Source organism: Aythya marila (assembly GCF_965140915.1).
Source record: "Aythya marila genome assembly, chromosome: 1".
Taxonomy (NCBI): Eukaryota; Metazoa; Chordata; class Aves; order Anseriformes; family Anatidae; genus Aythya; species Aythya marila.
In genome coordinates, this window is record NC_139042.1 from 79300426 (window position 1) to 79326269 (window position 25844).

The 25844-nt window shown below is 40.7% G+C and overlaps 1 protein-coding gene across 1 annotated transcript in view; it reads right to left on the minus strand.

Moving 5' to 3' along the window:
- Nucleotides 1-1161: 1161 nt before the first annotated feature.
- VEGFD (vascular endothelial growth factor D) overlaps nucleotides 1162-25844 on the minus strand; it is a 34495-nt gene continuing 9812 nt past the window's right edge. The window contains exons 2-7 of the mRNA XM_082784640.1: nucleotides 16015-16225; nucleotides 12151-12341; nucleotides 9753-9901; nucleotides 8875-8972; nucleotides 5912-6107; nucleotides 1162-4456 (exon numbers count right to left, since the gene is read on the minus strand). Of these exons, the coding sequence (XP_082640766.1) occupies nucleotides 4330-4456; nucleotides 5912-6107; nucleotides 8875-8972; nucleotides 9753-9901; nucleotides 12151-12341; nucleotides 16015-16225 (972 nt within the window). The 3' untranslated portion in view covers nucleotides 1162-4329. The remainder of the gene's footprint in view (nucleotides 4457-5911; nucleotides 6108-8874; nucleotides 8973-9752; nucleotides 9902-12150; nucleotides 12342-16014; nucleotides 16226-25844) is intronic.

A 25844-nucleotide genomic window follows, 5' to 3' on the forward strand; every position in this document is an offset into this window, starting at 1 on the left:
ATTGCTCATTCAGTCTTTTTCCTGCCCCCTCCCCCAAAAAAGCACATGCAGGTTTGAAAGCTAGCTAGACATAAAAAGTGATATTTTTTAGAAACTACCTGCACATTTTTTTCAGAATTAACAGTTATTATTTAAGTAGTGTCATTCCTATTATAGAGATGGATATGTAGAGGCCATAATCCAAATGTTGGATTAAAGACATCCCTCATTATATAAAAATTGAGACACACCATAACAGGAAATTTTAGCATTATTATTCTGGCTATGAAGCCTGTAAATCATGTCCATATGTTTAAAAAGCAAGTCATGCTGAACGCAGTAATAAAAGGCATTTCAAACTTCAAACACTACGTTCCTCTGTTCAATAACCTTCCCTCTGAGAAGGTCATTTAGTCATAGGTTAAAAGCTAATGACATCAGTCAAAAGCCAGATCTGCCATGAATTTTATATACCCCATTTAAGTCTCCTGAATTGTTTTATTAAATCACTGTTATTAAATTCTGATGTATTGATATGAAAGATAACAGAAAGCATTTCTATTCCCAAGTTTATTGAATATTTTGAAATGGATCGACTCCAGAATTTCTCAAATCAAATAACACTATAAATTCTTACAAGTCCTCATCAAATTCTAATTATCTGTTTTTGTTTCCATCTCCACCCAGAGCCTCCTTTTAGTCATAGTTTTCCATGCAAAGGATTTGCAGCCTGTGCCACGGTATTAGCAACATCCGGATCTTCTTTGGGCTGTGACAATGATGATCATCATGCGGCACTGGCATTCACAACATTATGCTTAAACTCTTGAGCTTTTCCACGTAGTGCTTGGGTGAGTGCTATAAATAGCCAGTACGTGCTCTAGCTTTGGTTATTTTCTCATCATACAGGAGAGCAGGACGGAAAAGTGCAGCACACAGCAATGCAGAGACTGGCACAGAGTCTTACAGCTGGGGATCTGCCAGGATGGAAATTTATTGTAATAGAAATAAGCTGCAAGATCCCTGTGCTGCCAACACAGTAGTGCACTGGCACAGTCCAAAAAGTACGTGACTGAAGGCTTCGGAAGATGGAAGTGCCTTTCTTAGTCCTTTATGCAGAAGCCAATGGGAGGGGAAGAATGGCCAATGCTCACACTCCGAACCATTAATGTGTAGGGTTAGAGAAAGGTATTTTCATGTTCAAAGTGTGAATCTGGCTAATTCAGAGCCTTTGGGTGCCTCTGCTTTGCCACCCAGCACTGTACCCTAGGTTAGGTGAAGTGAGAGGAGTTGCATCCATCCTACAGAGCTGCAGGGGAAGGCTGTAGTGCTGTCCTGGTGGTGCTGTGTGGTGTCTTTGGCAATGGGACACCAGCAAGAAGCATCCCCTTCCCCTGCCAGCCCTGGCACAGTGTGTGTGCTTGTCTTGGCCTCATTTTGTGTCCTGGAGCACCAGAGGCAGCTGGCTGACAGATGAATGGGTTCGTGGAAGAGGAAGACTTGCGTGAGGTGCTGTGCTGCACCAGGAGGGAAAGAGGTGGGGTGTGATTAGGGTGCATGTATGCACACGCACACACAGACACTCATCCCCATTCTCCTATCCTGCAAATGTTTGGGTCTTAACTTTGTGTGCCAGACAATCCTATTTGATCAAAGACTCACATTTGTAAGCCTTCTGCAAATTCTGAACACATTTTCTCTCATTTTTACAAGTTTCTACCAAAAATATTTACCTAAGCATTTCACAAAGTCATCCAAAATAGTTTATCACAAAATTTTGAGGTTAAGGGTTAAAATCACTCTGTGGCTTAGGCTGAATGAAGCCTATGGATGCAGCAACATCTCTCTCCTTCCCACTGGGATCTGCAATCCCAAGTGGGACCTCCAGGCACAAGTCTGTCTTACTGTGGTCTAGGAAGGTGCAAAAACCTCAGAGCAGGGTTCGCAGCAGTGGTCAGTGATGGGACCTTTCCAGCCTCAGTATCCAAATGGCTTTTGCACTCTCCTGGGGGTTGGATGGCTTATGACCAAATCCCTCTCTGCCTCACCAAGAAAAGCTTTCAAACATGGTTTTCAGCTCCTTAGTGATTGCTTTATCTAAGAGCCTTCTGGAGTTGGAGCAGACTTATTTGTCTCTCAGGTTGGAGCAATTCTGTGGTTTTTTTTTTTTCTTTTTTTAAAAATTAAAATGAATTTCTACCCCTGTCAGGGTGGAAAGCTAGGAAGCCTCTACAGATCAGCATTGACAAGGCTGAGACATAATTAATACAGGACTCCAACTGCTAAATCTCAATGTAAGACAAGCTAGGAAATGGAAAAGCTTAAACTCTTTCCACGTGTCACTCAAAGTCAGACCTCTGCAAACCCAGAGGGCATCTTCTCATCCTGCCTTTTTATGTCAGTACAGCTCTACTGACTTCAGGAATTATTTATTCATGAGCCTAGCAGGTCTCCAGTCAGATCCAACTTGTGGAAAACCATTCATTTTCCAGTTGTTGCACTGTTAAATGACACTATAAATAACTGCCCATGGGCGATGTGGTTATAGTAAAGGAATATACGTTAACTTTCTTGACACTGAAGAAGAATTCAGCTGTACAAACACTTATGTATAGTTTCAGGCAAAGGTGTATTGTTACTTCATATGCCACTAGTGCCATCAGTTAAGTGTCTGGTTCAGTGTGAGGTGCCTGGGCTTGCAGAGCACCGTGCCTCTGCAGCTCCTTTGCTTTCTGAGGAATGTGCTAATGGTGTAGACGACATTAATTCCACCACAGGGTCGGGAGACCCCTGACTATAGGTGGGGTGAAAAGTGATGGGAAGGTTCGTTTCTTTTAAGGACCTTCACATAGCTCAGAGACTTCACCCACCATGAATATAAGTCTGAATTTAGAGCCTCTCAGAAAAGTGAGGGAAGTATAAGGGTGTGCTGCTTTTACTGCCCGTCTGGCTCACCTTATTTTGCACTGGGGTCCTGTTCTGGTCCTTGTTCATGTGGCAGGCCAGTTGCATATGCCTGTGCTGTGCAGGAAACCCCGCGGCAGGGGAGCCCAGTGTAGATGAGGAGGCAACTTAAAGGATTCTTATAGGATTGAGTTCTGATTTTATTTTAAAGAAATCTACTTTTCCCTATAAAAATACGATAAAAATAAATAAAATAACCCTCTGAGATGCACATCAAAAAGCTATTTTCTATTCCACACATTGTGTCGACCTTTCCATCTCCATTGCAGTTGTTTCATTTCCTCTGTTCCCTCCACTCACAATGCAGTATAGAATTGGAGAGTTCGGCAAAGCGGAAAAAATGATTCAGTCATCAAGACCATCATTTCCAGTTCAAGATTGCTGCTTACAATATTTTCTCTAGAATGACTCAGACCAGACTTCAGTGGCTCAGAAAATAATGTTGTCCTTGTACTTGATTTGGTTAAAACACTGTTATTCAGGCCTCACACTGGTGAAAACAATTTCAGTGCAAAGGACATATTTTCATGGCATGGTAAGTTAAAAGCAAAATTATCGTTTCCCTTAGAAAATCACTGAACAGTTAGTACTAGTGTGGCTGTTATCCCCTTAGGGAGATTAGCACACAGGAACAAATAAATAAATCACACATGGCTGTCAAGCAGACGTGGGAAAAATTATTCTTCCATACTGAAATTATTGGACCAAGTGACCTTGTTTCGACCTGGGGTTGGGCAGGAGCCAGTCCCAGTGGGACAAACATAAGGCTGTGCTTGAGGTGGCTTTGGGTTTTTGCTTATTTTCTTTTTGTTTGGCAGAGTTTTAGCATAACAGGGAAAAAATCAAAACCACTTGAATAACTGATGTATTTATTTTCTTATATACACTTAAATATGGCACATCTGACAGTAGTTGTACAATAAACTCAAAATGATAATCAAAGCTGGACAGTAGATCAAATAACTCAGTGCTGACCCTATTAGAAGCCAAATCCTGTACACTGAATTTCTGAAGAAAATTTCACCCTAGAGTTGCGTTAGCTAAGGATTCAGAGGCTAAGATTATCTAGTCTCAATTTTTGAAAGACTGGCTGGTGACTGCGACTGTATTACCAATACCAGCTTCATCTTCCATAGCATAACATTGAACTGGCTCTTTCTGCTCTTTCTTCCACACAGACAGAAATTCATCAGTTGTTTTTACCTCTTACAGAACAATTATCAGTGTCCCAGAGGACTGACCTGCAGTTAGTGATAAATAAATAAATGCAGACTGGATTCATTCTTCTGCTGTTAATGTGGAAGATGTTTGTGTTTACTACTGTTCGAAAGTCAGTGACAGCTACGTTGCGAAGCAGTGGATTTTTGTAGAATTGAGGAAATTCAGTCAGGGATTTTCTTTGCTTTGAGACCCATGAGAACCTCTCTTCTCCTTCGGACAACGACAATGCCTGGCGCACGTTGGTTTTGCAGTGGGGCATGTTCTGGGTTGGGATGGACATTTGTCCTCACAGCTGTTTAATGAAGGAGAAGAAAGCAAAAAAGAGAGGAGCATTTTAATATGATAATTCTTTGTCACTTTTCCCAACTTTTTCATCATCGGACATGTAGGAGATGTTTGAGAAAGTGCGGACACCCTACAATAGAGGGAGAAAAGACTTTGCTGCCTGGCAGTTCTTGTCTGCAGCAATGTCTTCTTGCTGTCCATTCATCCACAGTCAGCCTAAGTAACTCTTTCATTTCTTGCGAGCAGTGAGATCCTGGATAGTGCCGCCCTCAAATTTTATGAAGTACCTTAGCTTACTTGATGCTTCAGCTTTGGTCCTCCAAGACTACCGGGTATAAAAGGCTGGCATAGAAGTCCTGTGTCCATATCACAGTCATTTCTAGGAGCTACACTCATGAAAACAAATGATTGCATTGATACCCTCTCACACCTGCAACACATAAATGACCAAGTCTCTGATGCTCACTTTCAGCTCTGCTGATTTTTTAGCTATTTGTATATTTGTTGCCATCTATTTTATGCTTGTCCATATTTTCAAAACTGAGTCTAAAGATGCAAATGTTACTTTTTCCACAGCTTCCTCTCTATGAATGAACCTAAGAGGTCTATGAGAATGGGCCCTATAGGTGAGCATGCAGTGAACTGCAGTTCTGATAAGGTACCCAGGGAAACTGGATTCTGACTGTCCATACAGGCTTTCAGACTGAGTTCTTGCATGCTCTTGGTTCTCTACGTGTGACCAGGGTTCTCTGAGAAGGAAATTTTTAAAAATAAGGTAAAGAAAAAAAAAAAAGGGAGTATTTTAAAAGCATATTTTCCATTTAAGTTTTGCCAAAAGAAACCTCAAAACTAGTTACACAAAAAGATTTGGAAAATGCATGGAGTGCAATAGCCCCAAAACAATTTTCCCAGTTCTTACAGGAATCAGACCTGATTGCATGGCTTTCCACGTGTACAAAATTTCATTAGCTCTAGCAAATCATTTGCTCTGAGGACAAATTTAATAGGGAATGAGCTGCATGGTGTGGATGTTAATTTAGGGTACCTTTGTCCCTAGAAGTTCATGAGAAAGCATTTGGCTGTCACAGAGAACACAGGCTGGGTTCTGACTCGCTGGAAGTGCAAGATTCAGTGTCTCACAGTAAATCCCCTTTGTAACACAGTAATTTCAAGTATAGCATAGTTTTAGAATTCATTCCCCTAAGAAGAGGGAAAAAATAATAAACCTAGGTAGTTGAATAACATCCTTGTCCAGATTTCTCAAAACATGTCAATTAAATAAACCTTAGACTCTTCTATGATGTGAGTATTGTAAAGACTATATTATTATTATTATTATTATCTTCATAATTGCAGCAAGGTATTTCATCCTGGGTGGCACTCCTGGCTAATTCAGCACTTGCACCTCCAGCATCTATGCAAGCTAATTCAGTATAGGCACTGAATGACAAGGAGCACTTACCTGCAGGTTTCAGCATGAAATATCTTGTGTTTCTGAGCACAGCTTTCCTGGCTCTCCCTACACAAATAGCAGCTGCAGTTCTCTTTACTTTGAAAGAAGTCTGTGGGACACTTCTGTCTACAGATGCATTCACAATTTTCTTCATCAAATTCCATATGTTGTCCACACATAGCCAGTTCAGCAAGAGGAGGGAGTCCTGCAATAGTTCAAAAAACATTTAGTGTTAGGCTTTACAGAGCTAAATCCTGCTCTGGAAGACACTGGCTCTTTCATTGCAATCAGTAGGACTCAGTTGTGTACTCTTCGATTTATTTTAGTCTTTATAATTTCTGCTGCAATTTACAGGGCAGAAAAGGTCTTCTCAAGTTTTTCAAGGGAGGAGTGAGCCGATTGTTTCGCTAACTCTGATACTGTTATTTCTTGTGGGTTGAACCCTGCATAAAAGTACTTTATTTTGGGGCTGTATATCAGAAATGCCAAATGTTAGGTTTTGGAACAAACCTTTACTGCACTGCAGGTTTTAAAAAGAAAAATCTTAGAAAGGATTTAGTGAATGCCCATACCAAAGTTGCATATCCACACAAATTAGAACCTTCACTGCTCAATGTATCTTACTATCCATACACTCTGGAAATTTTTGCAAAAATAATATTATGTCTAGCATGATGCAAGCCAGTCTAGCACTTCAATAAGCAACATATGTACACTTGTCAGTTAAAGACAGGAGAAAATACTTTGTTTCAGAAACAAAACCCCAGCCAAGGGAACACTCCAATACCTCATCTATCTTCCCTCAAAATATACATCTGGAGTACAATATGAGGCTAATCCTAGAAAAAAGGGTAACATATTTTCTGAAAGCCACATTAAAACACTGGCAGCACATCCCTGGTTAAAGGTCATGGCATATAATGTGTCACTGGAAAGGTAATTTCCTGTAATTTTACAATTAGCTATTGGATTTAACCTAGGGAATGTGGAATGTAACCTGTATCCGTGACCTCTGCAACCTGAGCTCTGCTCTTACTGACCAGAACAGGCCTGTACGTTACTTGAAAGAAACCTTCATCATTACTTACTTAATGCTGAAAAACCAATATCCAAAAAAATAAAAACCAAGTCCTATTTGAAGAGAGGAAAGAATCTGCCCCAAATTCTTGGAAAACAAACCACATCCTTGGGGTGATAAAGCTTGGCGTGTATGAGTGTTTCAGTCTCACTGTTTTAACATCAAAGACAGAGTTTAAGTTATTTTGTCCTAGCCACAGCCAAGCACAACGTGCTTCAGAGAGTTATATTTTATCTGAGGAAATATTGAGTTTATGTCAACAAAAGCTATAATTCAACAAGCCACAAATTCTGATCTCTATGCTGACCTTACAAAAGGCCAAGAGTGAAGAGGACTTTGGCTATTCATAGTCCTTTGGACATACTCTGAAATATGGAGCACTAATCTCTTCTTGAGTGAAAAGACTAACATGAGTTTAACTACATAACTTGATGGTCAAATGATCTGATCCAGAATGAGAATAGATCCTATAGAAAAAGATATGCAACCAATCTATTAACCTTAGGACATTGTAAACAACAGAATAACTTAAGAAATTATTTAGTTTTACTTTAACTTGCTGTCTCGCTTTTATCATTGCCTTGCTGGGTTTGCTCTTCTGCTTGCATAGGTTAAAACAGAGAGTCAGGGCTTCCATGTCCAACTGCTCTACTGCTGTCACAATTTTACTTCAACTATTTACAATTTCCTAAGAAAAACAGTTTCTTTAAAAAAGAATTACATAGGGCTTGGGGAAGATTTAACTTTACTCTTAATGTTTACTGCTAGTGGGTATATTTAGACTTACACAGTTCCCCCACAGAATATTTCCTGCAAATATATTTGACAAAGTTTTCCATGAAAAGCTGAGGAGAGAGGAAGTACTGGACACTTGTACTTACTTTCATAGATTTATAGAATCATAGAATCACAGAATGGTTTAGGCTGGAAGGGACTTTAAAGATCACTCAGTTCCAGCCCCCTTCCATGAGCAGGGACAGTTCCCACCAGACCAGGTTGCCCAAAGCCCCACCCAACCTGGCTTTGAACAGGGATGGGGCACCCACAGCTTCTCTGGGCAACCCGGGCCAGTGCCTCACCGCACTCTGAGTGAAGAGTTTCCTTCTAACATCGAATCTTAATCTTCCCTCTTTTAGTTTAAAGCCATTACGTCTTGTCCTATGCCTGACAAAGAGTCCCTCTCCAGATTTCCTGTAGGTCCCCTTTAGGTACTGGAAGGCTGCTGTAAGGTCTCCCCAGAGCCTTCCCCCAGAGCCTGGGGATTGTTCAGAGGCTGAACAATCCCAGCTCCCTCTGCCTGTCTTCATTTTACCCTCTCCCATTTTCTTCCATAAGCCTCCTAAATACCTTATTAGACTACCTAAAAGATAGTCTAATACTTTCAAAGATTATAATCTTCTACACTGACTACAGCTGATAGGAAGGACTGATTTTATCCATCTTATTTCTTATTCCTGTTACAGCTATTCTCAAGAATTTCCCATAATGAAGATTCAACATCTTCCCCAAGCAACATATTCCAGGAGATATTTTTTTTTTCTACAGTTAAAAAGCTTTCCCTAATGTACATAATGCAACCTAAGGGCAATGTAAAATAAAATAAAATAAAAAATAATCAAAGGTGCCTACTTTGTTAACTCTTTTTAATACATTCCTGGTTCTTATTTAGCTTTCTAATATAGATGGAGTAAAATGTCCATGGAAAAAACATGAGATGGGGATAAGCATATACGAGTGTTTATTTTCAGGTGTTTTTGCACCATAAGCCAGGCCCAACTAAGGATGTAGAATTAAAACTGTACCTCTCACAACAGGAAATGGAACATAACCAAAATGAAACACGAGCAGCTTGGACATAGTAAATATATGTATCCATTGGTAATTTTATCTTTACCTTCCCGTCTGTTGGGATGCTGTACATCTACAACACATTCACATTTGTCACTATCCCAGATCCATCCATTATGGCAAAGTTTGTTGGCAAAGGGACAACTAGGAAAAAAAAAAAAAAAAAGGAAATTAAAAATAATTGAAAATAATATCAAGAGCAGCATCAGAGTCATTTGGCAAAATGAACCTATGCTTAATGATCTATAATGAACTTTTTTCAGACTCAGAGGGACCAGCCTGACTTTCAGGTACTTGGATCTGGGAGCGAAGCTCACAAACTGGAAGAAGGCTAAAGTTCTTCAGGATCTGCCTAAGAAGAGGATTCAGAGCAGCCAGCAGGCTGAGTGATGGCTAGCAGTGGCTTTGCTGATATGTCACCTATCCCCCAGCCCAGAACTCTTGCTGAAGGGCACTTTCAGGGTCAAGCCTACATGCAGGGCTAGACAGGGACTTCTGAGCTAACTTTAAATGACCCTGTAGTTGTGTTTCCAGAGTGTCTGTTGAGTTAATGTAGCCAGTTCCCATCAGGACTACAGCTGCTATGCCATACTTTGGAGTGAGATGTGAGATCGCTTTTCTCCAGACACTGAGCCAGACAGATGCAAACCAGGACTGATTACAAAATTTAAAATCCATGGTTTGCATCGATTCTGACCCAAGGTAACATGAGGTACAGCAGAGTGCTTTAGGTTGATCTCAGTACTCTCATGTGCCCTGGCTAAGTAATGTGTGAGCAGAACTGCTCATGTCATGTTGAAAAAATAAAATCTTTTGGGATAACAGAAAACGAAGGCACCATTATAATAACCAAATCAGAACAAAATAATTTTCATACATTGAACCACACAACATAGGTAGTCACTTGTAAATGAGGCAACTTACCCATCTTCTTCCGGGTACTGGACAGATCTTCGTATGATGGTGTACTGATGACGCTGGGTATTTGATAAACATTTACAGCCAGTATGATTGGCAATTTTGATTGGCACAGGCTCTGGAACACTTGTCAAGGGAACTGAGATCTCAAAGAGCTAGGTAGGTGAAATAAACATTATTTTTTTTTCCAGTTTCCATTATGCAATTACTATATCAAATCAAAACTTCTTAGCTTTGCCACCATTTGCCTCACCATTGCTCTTTTCTAGCAATAGTTACCATAGGGATGAATGAGCAGGTGGGCACTGAGGGTTTTGAAGTGAAAGGCGAACAATGCCTATCACTGTAAAAACTTGCCAAAATGGTCATCTCAGAGTCATATAACCAGCTACTAAATACCCAAGATCACCCCAAAATCTTTGCAAATGCACTCAAATGCCTCTTCTGGATTGCTAGCAGAAGATGGAAAAGACAAAGGCATTGGGAACTTTGTTCTCAATTATATCATCAGTTGAATCTCAGCCACTCATAGAAACATTTAGCATTACTAAGGTACTCACAGCTTGCACCTTTAGGTCCCTAACTTAAGCTCCACAGACTTCTCAGAGACAGAGGAAACAGGAGTAAATAAAAGACAGTTCAGTCCACTTTAGTTGGGTTCCTCAGAGAATCATTCTTTGTTGACTGTAGTAGGAGACTAAGGAACCAAACAGCAATCTCTGGGTAGCCTTGTAGAAGCTCTGGTTCTCTGGGCAGCTCCATGTAGGAGTCATTGAAGTGACCCACACCCTCTCTGACCCAACAGGCCAGCTTTTTTCAAGTGGAAAGTAAGGAATAAAATACTTATCAGCATGCCAGGTTAGTGCTGCATGCAGATTCAGTGGCTGAAAAATAGTTCTAAACCTGTTTAGATATTTAAATGTAGGTGTCATAGTCTCTAACTTCAAGTGGCAGGAATATCCTTCAGTGGATATTTTATGCAAGGAAAAAAAATGTACTCTTACTTTTATGGGAGTAATTTCATAGATTTTAGAGAAGTCTGGTCTGCTGGTAGTGTGTCCAGGACTGGAATTTAGCTGGGGGCTTTTGAGGGAATGGTTATTTTGAAGGGCACTAAAGGAATGTTACACTCTGCAGAATTGCAGCTTTTCAACAAACTTATGAACTGCTGCTCCAAAAACGCATAAATAAGTAAATACTTTTTAGCGTGACCTAGCTCCCTGAGCTGATCAGATGTCTTTTGTGTATAGCCAACAGCTCATAAGTGCTTTCTCTGTCTGGTGTGGAATGAAAGCAATTAATGAACATTGACGCAAGAAGGACAGATCCAGTGTACCCAGACACAAAGGAATTGCATTACAAAAAACCTGAAACAATATGGAAGTGAATCAGGCCTGCTGACCTTCAAATGCTTTCCTGTAAGAACTTCAATTTTGTTTTTAAAACAACTGCCCTTAGTCTTTGTTCTGTCTTAAATAAAAACCTATTTGGTAACTAGAGTTTAATATATTAATATAAGTACAAAAGATCTGATAAGTAGGGGTGCCCAAAATGAAGATTAATCTAGGAGGACCTGTCCCTTGTGTTCATTTTGTAGGTATGGATACAGATGGTTTCAAACAAAGCACTGACTGAAAGTACTGAAGTTGGAGCTGTGCTCATTTGCCAACTGGAGCAAGATACCTCTGTACATAGATGCTAGAGGGAGTCTACTGAAAGAAGCTCTAGATACTCTATGCTCACTTTTTGGCACCAGTCATTAAAATTCACATATTTGTTGCTTTTTGCACCTAAGCAATAACTGGGTGCAGGTTTAAGCCTTTTCCAAAGTAACTTGTGATTTGGGACATTCAGATCCTGAAGCATTCAAGCTTGAATGAAGCATGCAATGAGCAGTTGATATCTTCTGCTGCAAATGTCTCTTTTTAAGGCTCACAAAGCTGTACCTCAATAACTATTAACCATCCTTGTGGCATTAATGGCAATTTTGAGAATGCAGCTCTCAAACTCCTGGTCCCACACTACAAAATGCCCCAGATTTTCTCAGTCCTTTGGTGGAGAGTTTTCCCACGAGCCAATGTTCTCAAGAGGTCCCAGGTCCAAGTAACAATACGTTAGAGAAGCATTATATCCCGTAATGTCATGTGAGCCTACAGTCACTTTCTCAGGGTCTGATTTTCCATCTCTACACATATATAAACATTTGTAATAATATGACATGAGTGTAAAATGTCATTGCACATGCCTGTGTTTACTCCACATGGATAAAAAAGTCAATTCTTCTGTTTGTTATGACAGAGTAGACAGATCTTTCATAACAGGATTTCAGAAACCAAACATCCTTTTTCCCCTCCCTTCTTTGAGAGCCAGGGCAAAGGGAATGCATGTAAATAGGCTCATTTACCGTTTTTGACACGTAAGTTGTACTTGTGTTCATGCAGCTCAGACTCTCCTCATTGCAGCAGCCTCCACATCTGAACACGTTCACACAGGGAGGCTTGAAGAATTTGTTGGTTGTCGTACCAAGCTCTTTGGCAACCTCCACACAGGTTTCCCTTGGCACACACTGAGTCTTTTGCCATTCCTCATCTATGACTGGAGAGAACACCATTTTTATGAGCAATCATGGCAAAGTAAACCTCTGATTAGTGAGGCAAAAACATTACACAAATAAAAATGAAGTGCTGGCAGGCCATCTGCACTTACTTGGATTAATTTAAGGACCAGAGAGAGGCGGAGTACAAAATTATCCCAGTAACTTACAGCAGCTGCCCTGGCAAAGAGGTCGCTACATTTATCTGCCTTTGGTTTTCAACAGGGATGACCAAAATCTCCGTTCATGTCCATGGGTTAAGTAGGGCACATCGATCTCTGCTGACAGAGGATCAGCTCCCCAAAGCACGTCTGGTCAGGCAGGCCCCAACCCTTTCTTCTCTCCTGCGGGGTCATTTTCATGTTGCCACCCTAGCCTGTCACCACGTGTACCCCAATTTGGGCGCATAGAGCCTGGGCCTGACTGGAAAAGCACATTAATGATTAACAGATTCTGGTCAGAGGGTATTAGTACTCCCACTGGATGTCAGCCAGCGAGCTGTTTCCAAGCTGCTGAATGAAATCCAAGACAAACACTCTCACACCTAAATACCCTCTTGGGTATTAAGTTGGAATAGCAGGAATATGAATTTAAGCGTCTTTTATCTATTCAAAACAACGTGGCATCTTTCAAATACTCAGTTGGTATAGACTAGTAATTTATTTCAGACCTATCTGTCAAACCCTGACTGTGAGAAGGAATAATGCATTCACTGGCTGAAGCACAGAGAGAAAATAGTAACATTTACATAATACCATCTCAGGTCTTCTTAGAGGTGGCCCTGCTTTTTTTTTTTTTTTTTTTCTGCTTTTGCTTATCTGATTCATGTTATGAAATTACTCGAGAGTCATCAGTGCTTGTGCTTTAAGTCCTTAAAATACTGAAAACATTTTTCCTGTCTGCCCCCCTCCAGCAGGCTTATGAAAGGTGAAAAGCAACTTCTACACTATTAAGAAAATTGCTCTCCCAGTGCAGTCCATCTCCCTGCTATTGTGCCAGCAGTATGTACATTTATAGGGCATTTCTAATTTTTTATTATTTTTTTTTCTGGAAGACTTTTAATCTAATTGCTATACTTTGTCTTCAGATAAGCCTTGATTTCACTCTTTCCTACCTGACTTTCCTTTCATTTATTTATATTTTCTTCAACTGACTCTGTATATCTAAATCAGTTTGTTTATTTCTGCAAAGCTCTTCCTCAGGGCTGATTCACTCTACTTTCCACTCATTCAAAAAGTACAAACTATAACAGTTTAGGGTCTGGATTCTGATTTTACTTCCTGTAGCATAAATTAAGGAAAGAATCACTAAAATCAATAGAATTTTCTAGAGTAGTTGAGACTATCAAAGCAGCAATCTAATCCTAAGCCTTAAAATAGAAAATAAAGTGTTTGCCAAACTTACTAAAGTACATGCATGTAACCACTTCAGATGTCACTTCAGTGAGAGTGAGCAGTGATGACCTTTCCATCTGCACATATCTTCCCTTTATTAATCACATTATGTATGTATTTATTTATTTTAAACAGAAGGGCTGCTTCAGGAAGGGCTGGTCAAAGAAGTGGGTGTCATGCTTTGTTGTGAAGCACTGTGGTCGCTGTGATCTCCCCTGAGCAAGCACAGGGCATTTGCTGCAAAATCTGGCTCCGATGATATACACCCAAGCTTGAAAGTGCTGCTGTTGTAGGTGAACTGAGCTGCTCTGGGCAGGTTGTGGTGGGACAGGGTGAGGGGGGCTTTCAGTGACTTCATTGTTAAAGCTCTAGAAAGGAGGAACAAAGTCTTCAAATTGCACCATTGGAGTGTGGGGTGCAGTGGAAGATGGTCTAACTGTGAAGCTGTGAATAGACTTCACCCAGCCTTCTCATCATAGAACTTTACTAAAACAAAACAGATGCTCTTGGCAAAAGGGACAGTGCTTACTGACTGGAAAGGGTGTGGGAAAGAAATACATGTTTATAGGCTCAGTTTTTTAAAAGGAGCTTTAATACCTTGAACATATTAAGATGTTAGAACAAAGTCATTTCTGTTCTGGGATAATTCCACTTTGGATGGAAAAATGGAGAAGATGACCCAAAAGGCTTTTTTTAACTTAAATTTCAGTGACTGGGCTTTGTTTGAGAAAGCGGACATACCTGTGTCTAAAGTTAGATATTCAAAGGGAAAGAAGGAAGTGAACTAACAGCTGTGACAAGTGGTTATGAGAATATTACATCTGTACAACTATAGGTATCTGACTTCATTACCTGAAGAGCTACATTTTTCTGCCATTCAAAATGCCTATTGCAAAAAGCCTACATTGCCTCAGTACCGTTTGACAACATCCTCTGTTGTTTCAGTGCATTGACAAAAGGAACATTTATTTTTTTCATAAATACAGAGGCTCACTCAATGAGCTATAGTGAATACAGAAATACAGCATTTGACCCTGGGTACTACTTCTAATAACAGCTACATTAACTTCATTTGATATACATACAGAAACTAATGTTTCTGTATAGGCTTGTAAAGATGTGAAAAACAAAACATGCAAACATTAATTAAAGTCCCCTTAGTTGTTCTTCCAATCTGTATTGGATGCTGGGGTTTGTTTGGTTTGATTTGTGTATTTTTGTTGTTGTTAGCTTGCTTTTGTTTTGTTTGTCTCTACAAAAATTTTATGAGATGTTTAAAGCCATGCCTGTCACATAAAAACCCTTTTCAGACTGGCATTCATCTCTGCATTTCTGTTCCATGGCTCAGAGAACTAAATTGAGGCCTTTGCTCAGTCATAATTTAGTTGAAATGTAGAAGCAATAGATATAAAAGCGACAGCAATTGCGTGCAAATGTGGCTGTGGTTATTGTAAAAGCAGTGCTGGAACAGGATCAGCAATATCCTATTTCCCCAAAGGAAAGTGATATGGTCATGTCACTTCAGGGTAAAGACTGAACAAAAAAGAATAGCTTGATCTGTACTTGGTTAGCCTATAGTGTAGCTTTGCTGTAGGAAATCCATCTCCATGACTGAAGCGTAGTACTTGATCTTTTATTTTACATCAATGAACATAAAATGGCCCTTGAGTCTTTCACCTACAGGGAACAGTGTTCATTTTTGCTCCATGTGGGGGAACAGATTTGTGATTCCCTTCACTCAGGTGCTGGCTGGCAGTTTCAAAGCTTACTTCTTCTCTCCAGAGAGATTTCCTCAAATAGAGAGAGAAGATTAGGGCAATACCTCCTTCCTGCAGTTCCCACTCAGACACCACTGATGATGTGCAGTGCCTTATATCAAAACACACCTAATAAAGAAAGGGATTGTGATGCCTGTTGTAAAACTCGTTTGTTTTTGCCTGCAAGCAAATTCCAGGATCTGGCAAGATGCTGCTGGCAGGCCCCTCAGCCCATCACTCCAGCCCACTCTATGCATGTTTACTTCCCCTCTTTTTGTGGAGTGACAAATTCATACATAATACATCTTTCCCTCGAATGGTACACAGTACAGTAAGCCTGATTTGCCCATAAATGAGGGAGACATACTCAGGCTGTTGCCTGACATTTTTTCGTACAGAGTCATTTTCCGTGAATGCCCTGCTGTTTCCAGTCCAGGTGTATTCTAGGAAACCCCTGGCACTTAAAATCCATTACTGCATAAGATGGTCCTGAAGCTGCAGCCAGACTCCAAACCTGCACCCACCTTTCAGTGTATCGATGTCATAGAAAGCAGCAGCAAATCTGGTGGAGCGATGCGATGCAGAGCGGGAGTCTAAATTGGCCAGACTTTTGAGTTTTAGCCTGCATTTCCACAGCTTCCAGTCCTCAGAATGAGTGATTCGAAGCAGCTCTTCCAGGCTGGATGCCCTCCTGATCTGCTGCTCTGACCGCTCCAGTGCTGACAGAGATGTCCTCTGGAAGGAAAAAGGGGGAAGTCAGAAAGCCAGTGCATTTACTGCATGTCCCAAACACAGCACACACAGCACTTGCACCAGAGGCAGCATATTGATGAGAACAGCTGAGAATACCTGGGAAAACAGGAGCACTTGCAGGGGAAGCAGGCGATCAGGCCCAGTCAGCATGGCTTTATGAAAGGCAGGTCATGCCTGACGAACCTGATCTCCTTCTATGACAGAGTGACGCGCTGGGTGGATGAGGGAAAGGCTGTGGATGTGGTCTACCTTGACTTCAGCAAGGCTTTTGACACTGTCTCCCACAGCATTCTCCTCAAGAAACTGGCTGCTCTTGGCTTGGACTGGCGCATGCTTCGTTGGGTTAGAAACTGGCTGGATAGCCGGGCCCAAAGAGTCGTGGTGAATGGAGCCAAGTCCAGTTGGAGGCCAGTCACTAGTGGCGTCCCCCAGGGCTCGGTGCTGGGGCCGGTCCTCTTTAATATCTTCATCGATGATCTGGACGAGGGCATCGAGTGCACCCTCAGTAAGTTCACAGATGACACCAAGTTAGGTGCGTGTGTCGATCTGCTTGAGGGTAGGAAAGCTCTGCAGGAGGATCTGGATAGGCTGCACCGATGGGCTGAGGTCAACTGCATGAAGTTCAACAAGGCCAAGTGCCGGGTCCTGCACCTGGGGTGCAATAACCCCAAGCAGAGCTACAGGCTGGGAGAGGAATGGTTGGAGAGCTGCCAGGCAGAGAAGGACCTGGGAGTGATGGTGGATAGTCGGCTGAATATGAGCCAGCAGTGTGCTCAGGTGGCCAAGAAGGCCAACGGCATCCTGGCTTGTATCAGGAACAGGGTGACCAGCAGGGCTAGGGAGGTGATCGTCCCCCTGTACTCAGCTCTGGTGAGGCCGCACCTCGAGTACTGTGTTCAGTTTTGGGCCCCTCGCTACAAGAAGGACATGGAGGTGCTTGAGCGGGTGCAGAGAAGGGCGACAAAGCTGGTGAGGGGCCTGGAGAACAAGTCCTACGAGGAGCGGCTGAGGGAGCTGGGCTTGTTCAGCCTGGATAAGAGGAGGCTCAGGGGCGACCTTATCGCTCTTTATAGGTACCTCAAGGGAGGCTGTAGCGAGGTGGGGGTTGGCCTGTTCTCCCACATGCCTGGTGACAGGACGAGGGGGAATGGGCTTAAGTTGAGCCAGGGGAGTTTTAGGTTAGATGTTAGGAAGAACTTCTTCACTGAAAGGGTTGTGAGGCACTGGAACAGGCTGCCCAGGGAAGTGGTGGAGTCACCATCCCTGGAGGTCTTTAAAAGACGTTTAGATGTAGAGCTTAGGGAAATGGTTTAGTGGGGACTGTTAGCGTTAGGTCAGAGGTTGGACTCGATGACCTTGAGGTCTCTTCCAACCTAGAAAAAATTCTGTAATTCTGTGAATTCTGTGACATGGGAATGTCCCTGTTTTTAATGGTGCCTGATGTCAGACGGATCTGCACGATTTGTGCCCTTATAAATTGGGAAGGTGAGATACCCCTTTCCTCACCGTTTCCATCACAGCCAGCAGAGCTGATCAACCAATTCAGGCTGCAGTCCCCGTGTCCCTGCTTCCCAGGGAACATGGCATGTGAATGAGTTCAGCTTGCAAGAACAATTCAGGCACCTTTGCAGAGAGCCACCTTGGGTGCAAAAACTCTGGTGTCAGTCAGGAGACATCACTGCAAAAGTAGGTGATATAGCCAGGAGATGCCCTAAGTATGAGGGCCGACCCACACAGTGGGCAAACACGATGTTCAACGTGCTGCAAAGTGCAGGGTGCATCTGCTGTTTCCCACCATGATTGCCATCTAGGTCATGCCCAAGTCTGCCAAGGTGGCCTCACATCAAGCCTCTGTGCTGTGGCTGTGCAGCAGTACATGACAGCCCTCCACTTCCATGGGATAACACTCCCTGCAAAGGCCTACACTGTTAGTATAAAGTCATTACTCACTTAAAATATACCTTTTTAATAGAAACTTAGTAGTACATGGCATACCACAACAATACCGGTTTCTTTGGCTGCTGCTTTCTGACATCTGTGTGCCTTTACCAAGACACTGCATATTTATTTCCACTGACTCACCAGGTCTGCTAAAAACTACTGCCTCCAACCCAAGCGAAAGGTTATCTTTGTAAATGGCTGTACTCTGCTGGGCTAGTGCTCAGCTGTGTTCTCCACTAATGCAGTCAGCTGTGCTTTCTGACCAGCAGATAAGGGGCTGTACTGCCAGCTCTTATAAATAATACACCACATCCTAAAGGCAAAGCTGAAAGATGGGAGCTGGTGATTAGGCAGCCAGCAGCCAGATAGTGTTCTGCATAAGCCTAGGGAAGGAGTGAGGAGTCACCTACGAGAGAAAGATTTTTAGATGAGATCTGAAACCTAGGCATTGACCACATCTGTTGTTCATTATTAAAACATCTGTGGCATTTATTTTGCAATGATACAGATGTTAGCTTGTACACACTGGCCAAGTTCATTTTTGCATAATTACCTTCCACTGACCTAAAATTCCCTAAGTAGTTAACCAGAATAAGTTATTTACTCTTCTTTTATGCCCATATGGAACATTGTACCGTGCTCTAGCATGCTGCCATGTTTTATTATGATGAAAGAGATGGCTGCTTTTCATAGGTGTATCATTTCTCATACATTTCATCTGTGGTGAAAACTGGAACGCCCATCTCAATACTTATGGACAAATAAGTCAAAAGGAATGTGAAAAATTAGCACCAGTAACTTAACTGCAAGACAGTTTTACAAACAAGCTACCCAGAATTTTGCTGATCTAGGAAAGCTCAAATTCAGCTTGAGGTCAATATGTCAAGAGTTATTTTTTCAAAGAACCGCAGCTTATATTCACTCTCATACACATACTGTCTCCTTGACCCTGCAAAACAGTGAGTACGAGACCAGGGGTGGTGTGGTAATGGGACCAAATATGTTAAAAATGAAATGTATTAAGCATTAACATTTTTTTTTGTCTTTAAAGAAAGAAAGAAAGAAAGAAAAAAAGAAAGGAAGGAAACAAAGAAAGAAAAGAAAGAAAAGAAAGAAAAGAAAGAAGGATGTCCAAGCTAGGTCAGCATCCAAGACCTTTAAACTAGAATGAAATTACAGAGAACCAGTAAAATTATATGATGCTATTCTGTAAATGAAAAGACACATCTCTGCATTTCTTGTAGAAGTCAATAGTTGGGACTTGCATTTCCACTTCTTTCACTTAAATATCAAGTGTTATTATAGGAGAAAACTAATTTTAATCTTAAGGTCAAAAAATACACAAAAAGTATGCATGCCTCATGGTACAGAAAAGATCTCTGTGCTTATCTAAAGCAAAAATTTGTACTGCTTAAAGTATCTGTGTATTTTTAAAGCTATACAAATTCATTGATGTGGAAATTAACTGACTTTATGCCTGCAAAATTAATATTGTATAGAAATGGGAAAAAAAAGTTTATTAATAGAATTCAATTTTGTACAAAAATAAAAAAGCATATCAAATGGATTTTGAATTGTGATAATTACAAAAGTGTACCTCTGATATTGATGCACTATAGTGGTATTGACAAAGCCTGCCTATGTATGCAGGTTGTTCCTTCTCTTCTTTTACTTTTTCTCTTATACTGGAAATTGGAGAAGTGCAGTCAAAGGAAATGGGAAGAGCAGTGCACATTACAGAATTCCCTTTACAGTCATTAGAAGTTAAACCTAATTAACTACACCGTGATTATCCAAAACTCACACAGAGCCCTTGGAACTGAGTTATCACTTCTCTGTGCCAGGGTTATTCAACCCTGAAGTGAATCATCTGCCTTTACTGTCTTCACATTTCCCAACAGATACACAAGCTCTTCATTTAATGGGATAGCCAGTTGCCTCCCAGAACAATGTCAGGATAATCATGTTCTTTCTTCTTATATTTGACTTCCTGGAGGGAACAGATTTTGCAGCTGATTTTTTAACTTCTTCCCAGGAATCCAATACAAAATTTCCTGATGCTATTTCCCATATCAACAACAGCACTGAGATAAAGTGCTGTCTCTCCCTCTGAGCACTACTGACACTAGGCATGACAGTAAGCAGAAGGCACTAATAGATATTTGTAGAGGGCTGAATCCCAAATAATTGTAGATTTTTACACTGTGGACATCTATTTTGTCACTCTCAGCTCCCTCTACAAACAAGGTAGAGAAATAGACACTTGCAGAGCATGAGGCATTTGAAATCACATTGAAATTCTGCTAGCTGCCCAGTAAGTGAATCACAGAATCACAGAATTTCTAGGTTGGAAGAGACCTCAAGATCATCAAGTCCAACCTCTAACCTAACGCTAACAGTCCCCACTAAACCATATCCCTAAGCTCTACATCTAAACGTCTTTTAAAGACCTCCAGGGATGGCTCACTAGATCACAAAAGTCATCTGTGTTGTGGATCTTTGGTTAAACGAATCCCACTGCAGCTTTCTGGAATATAAAACATTTGAAGACAAACATCTCATTTTCTTCTGATCTGACTAGGTGCTGAAACAGGAACAATTAATACTGCCTTACACATTTGTTTTGTCTTCACTGGGATTTTTACAATACACTCAATAAGATGTTCTTTTAAACACTTGCTAGAGCATGGACAGACTGTTCATAATCTAGAACGGAGTCTCTCATCTTTATACAGTTTGACTGTAGAGGTGGATATCCACAACTTAAAAGCATTCAAAACTAAAAGCTTATAGAAGGAAAAAGATATATATATATAAATGAAAACACATGGAAGATGCAGCAGCCCCACCAGCAGGATTATGGCCTCAGCTGGGGCACTCTCTTGTTATGGCACAGCAGCACTGAATAGTGTGTGGTCACAAAATCTTTCTCAAGCATACATTTGTATTTAGTGTGTTTTGAAAAGGATAGCATCATCTGAAAACATAAAAACTTTTATGGTCTCAGGCAATATCACAGATGACATACCATATGACTGCTAATGCCACACAGATGTGGACACTTCTTTCATGTACAACAGTTTGAATTCAAGCCCTGTTTCGTTACAGACAAACATACTCCGGCCGGCTGAAAAGCTCCACTTGGAAGAGTGCAGCTTTGCACTGAAAGATGAATAAATGTTTCAAAATGTGAAATTGGATAAAGGTGTTAGGTTTGATGACATTCCAAACCTACCCTTCATGTGATGATCAAAGACTTTTTTTCCTTCTCACAGTGATAATGAGTGGACAGCATGCAAAGAGGTCAAATCTCCACTGATATTTTTGGAAGGTCCAGATCCCCAGAACACGCAAGAGCAGCAGAGGCACTTTCTATCTGCTTCTCCTAACTGCAGTCACCTGCATGTGCTATTTCAAACTTTTCAGAGATCCCTTCCTCCCTTTTTTAGGCTTTCTCTGATAATGATAGTCCTTTGTTCCAGGTTCCTTCCCCTGTCATGGTGTTACCTGCACTACCTCTGCCCTCCTCGGTTCTTGTCTACCTGCAACATTCTCCATTCTGCTTTCATCATCTTGTACTGCTTGGAACACACTGTGCTTTTATGTTTATTTTCCCCTTTTTTCTCCACACTCTTAAGCGATGGGTCAGGTGAGAGTCTAATGAGATCTAACTCAGGCTGAGCTGGTCAGCCTCTTGGTATAGAGACATCCATTTTTTCTCCCTGCCATGCCCTCACTCCCTTTCTCTTAAGTCACCAAAGATTTTAGTGGTTAGGTGGGATGAGCTTTCACCATTGTGGTGGCTGGTTGTGATGGTTGCAATCTATCTGTGGAATGGGACTTCACTGCACTTAGCATTGCTCACATAGTTGGAAAAATGATGATCTCTGGCCCCCAAAAGCTTAAAATTTCCATTACGGTTTGAGAGAGAAAGAAAACAGAGGAGCTATTGAAAAAGGGCCAGGACAATGTTCTTTACATGATCCCAAAAAGAAAAAAAAAAAAATATATATATATATATATATAATCTTTGGAAACATATCACTGGATATCTCAAAATGTCACAAACTTTCACTACCCATAAATGTATACCCCATAGTAAACCAAGTACATAATGCTATTGCCTACAATAAATGTTTTCTTAGAACTCATCAATAACAAATAACAAAACAAAGTACAAGTAGTATAGTAGATTCAAGTAGTTCATTCTTATCTCTTCATCTTGTTGCTACTTTTAATATAATTTTTCAAAGCATCACAATGAATTCCATGCCCAAAGATAAAAATCTGATTTGTACTCAAATAAATTTTTCTGTTTTTCATGACAGGAACCTCCCGTATGTTCCAAAACTTTCTTCAGTTCAAAGAGGAATATCTATTTGCCTGCGTTTGGACTACGAGCAATATCATTGACATCAGGAAATGATAACGTGGGTTAGCATTGTGATTTTTGGATAATTACAACTTCTGTCTTTCCAAAAGAAACCATAATGGACTATCTATCTTCTTCCTAGCAATCTCAGATGCCAGGGAACTCTAAAAGTAGTTAGCATTGGAAAGAAACAAGAGAAAGAGCAGTGGTACATTCAGTGGCCTTTCCTACCTTGGAAGATGGTTTAAATCAGACAGAGTTCATTACCCTGTTGACTTATAATAATCAAACATTTGTCTTGTGTGTCATGTTGTACAGATGCAGAATTTCACAGTTAGTCTGCACTACTCAAACTTTGCCCCTTCTTGAGAGTTAGTATTGTCAAGCTCCTATCAGGTGTTGCCACTCAACAGTTCGCACCTTTTCTTCATGCTTGACAAGCTCCTAGGTTTCTTGCTTAAGGAAAAAGTACCCTACATATTTCAAACTGATGTCTGAGTGAGCCAGCAGAACACAATACATTTTTACATTTCACTCCTTCAAATATGCCACAGATGATCTTTGTATTAGTGCTGTATTTGGCCCATTCGGGATCTTCTGGAGGTAATTTGAACAGAGGAAAGACGTGTAGAATGCAATAGTGAAAGAAAGGCCCACTGAAGTCCTAAATTTACTCAAGGACCACAAACATATGCCTAGGACCTCGAATTAATTATTTTCAAGTTCAGTAACTATAATTTTTTTTAAGAAAATAGATGCATAGTCAATAATATTCTGCATGTATGACAAGGCAAAAATAAAGGTTTATCAAAATCCATATATTGCACACTGTAAAGAAAGTCCTGCTTGCATTTCACTCTACACTCGGTCACACTCACAGACTCAAGGAAGACATCCCCAAAGCTTACACAGATGTCTAAACCACTTTCTTTTAGCCCCAGCCCTGGCAGTCCTTATCCACAGTGGGACACGAACCTCTGCTCAAAGCTATATATGTGTAACAGCTCTTCTGAAAGAGAACACATTTTTTTTCTGATTTAGGGTCACAGATAATATTGTGGCAAGCGCTGCACAAATACCAATGGAAAGCTTCAACATTATCACTATGTCTGGAGCCAGGACAAATGATTAAGGAACCTTTCAATAACCTTGCACTGTTTTATGGTCCATCTTCTCAGCAGTTAAACAATAAAAAGAAGGTAAGAACTTTATCTTGCCAAACAAAGCAGATTTTAGCTGCATAACAAAGAGTTATGATTCTCTTAATGTCATTGTATTACAGACATTGCCAAGCAGGTTTAAGCTAAGTTCAAACTAAATCTTTCAAAATTAACCAATTTAGTGGGGGAGGTTTCATCACAAAGTGAGGGCACTTGGACATTGACAAAGAGTACTGGCAGGAAATGAGAACATTTTGGAGCTTTATGTGAGTGCCATGTGCTTGATGCAGCAGTAGCAGCTACAAGTAGCTCAAAGACTTCATGCAACCAGATCATGCAACTGTACTAAGGCCTAAAGGAGCTGGGACTGGCTAAAGACAAGGACTGCCAGTAGCCTGGGTGGAGGACTTCATGCCTTGCCTCAAAGCCATATTGTGGTTCATAGTGCAGGCTGTTAGCCGATCTGACCAAGGCATCTCTACACTGAAAGCGAGTTCTTGTGGAAAAGCCTTGCTCTCTCTTGGCAGGAAAACAGCCCAGCTCCTACACAAAGATGGTGCCTGAAGTCATCATTTGAGCTGATGAAATTGACAAGCTTCCATATAATCTCTGCAGTAAGAGAAACTCCTTTTGATGATTTGCATCATTTTTAGTAACTATTTCTAGCATTGTTGTGGTTTTGGGTATGAACACAAAATAAAGAGACGATCCCTAACCTGGTGACTACAACCAAAGTAGAAGAAAAGAGAAAACAGAGGAAGGCATTTATCCAAAGAGATTACCAAGAAAACACAGAAAATAATGCTTAGAGTCATAGGCCGTGATTTTGAGATAGCAGGGGGTCCAACCACTGTCAAGTTTTATCATAACAAATATTGTCAATTTTACAGCATCTTGCATTCTTGGGTGTTGCATAACAGACAATAAAATTGTGAAACTTTTCTGCAGCTTGAAAGCATCAGATTTGCAGGAGTAATTTACAGCCTTACCAAGAAGTAACTGCCTCAGCTTTTAAACATATAGCATGGGGAGTTTAACTTTACCAAGTCTGACACATAATAGCTTGCACTAATTTTATCATCACCGTTGTATTTCATTTCTGAGGAGAAAAAATAATAATAATTTGTTTTCAACAACTCCTCTAAAATCAGAACTTTGATTCTCTGTCAGCTATGAACTTTTTATCTATGTAATACCATCCCTGACAGTATCCCCTCTGCCCCTCTGGGCTCATGAACATCTGTGTGCCTATATCTATGATTATCTATATTTTCTATTAGTGCACAAAGAAGCTATTTTTAGTTATAATGAATGTGACCTCATAGAGACAAAACAATGAGATATTTTGACTTCCTACTTATATTCTTCCCTAAAACCAATAAGATTCTCATGGAATTTCTCACTGACATTTACAGGCTCTTCTGTCTTTATCAGAAACATGGATGAAGCTTCAGGGTCTTTCAGTACTTCATTCCACCTTCAGATGGAGGCTGAAACAAAAACTTAAATCTGTTCTAATACTCAGGAAAAAATATCAAGCTCTCTCAGACTTATTCAGACTGGACACTCACCTGGGCTGCCATTCCAGTTACAGCATCAACAATCTGGAAGGACATGCAGCATATGGTAAAGTCAAGTGGTGGTCCAGTGAGGCTGACTTCTAGCTTTCACATTTTTTAAAAGTTCTTTCTTCAGAGGAAATTGTGTTGAAAGACTACAACTATATTGTCCGAGTAGATTGCAAAAAAACATGCAACTGGACAGAATTTCTTTTTAAGAGGTTGGAAATGACCAAGTCTTTCCCCAAATACAAAATTACTAGGGACTGTGTTACAGTTGAGAAACCCTACGATTGCATCGGACATACATGTAGTTATATGATAGTCAAAAAAGTTGTCTGGGGGGGTGGGCTTGAGAACTCCCCCAGGTACTGGGGCAACTTTTTTCTGCACAAAAAAAAAAAAAAAAAAAAAAGTTGCATTTTTCTACACACAAAAAAAGTTTCATTTTCTGCAACTGCATCAGAGAGTGACTCCACATAACTCACACAAGCAAAAATATTAATGTGTCAAAAATGCATCTTCTAGCTGCATTGCCCAGACAGCTACTCCTGCTTTGCTCAAAGAGC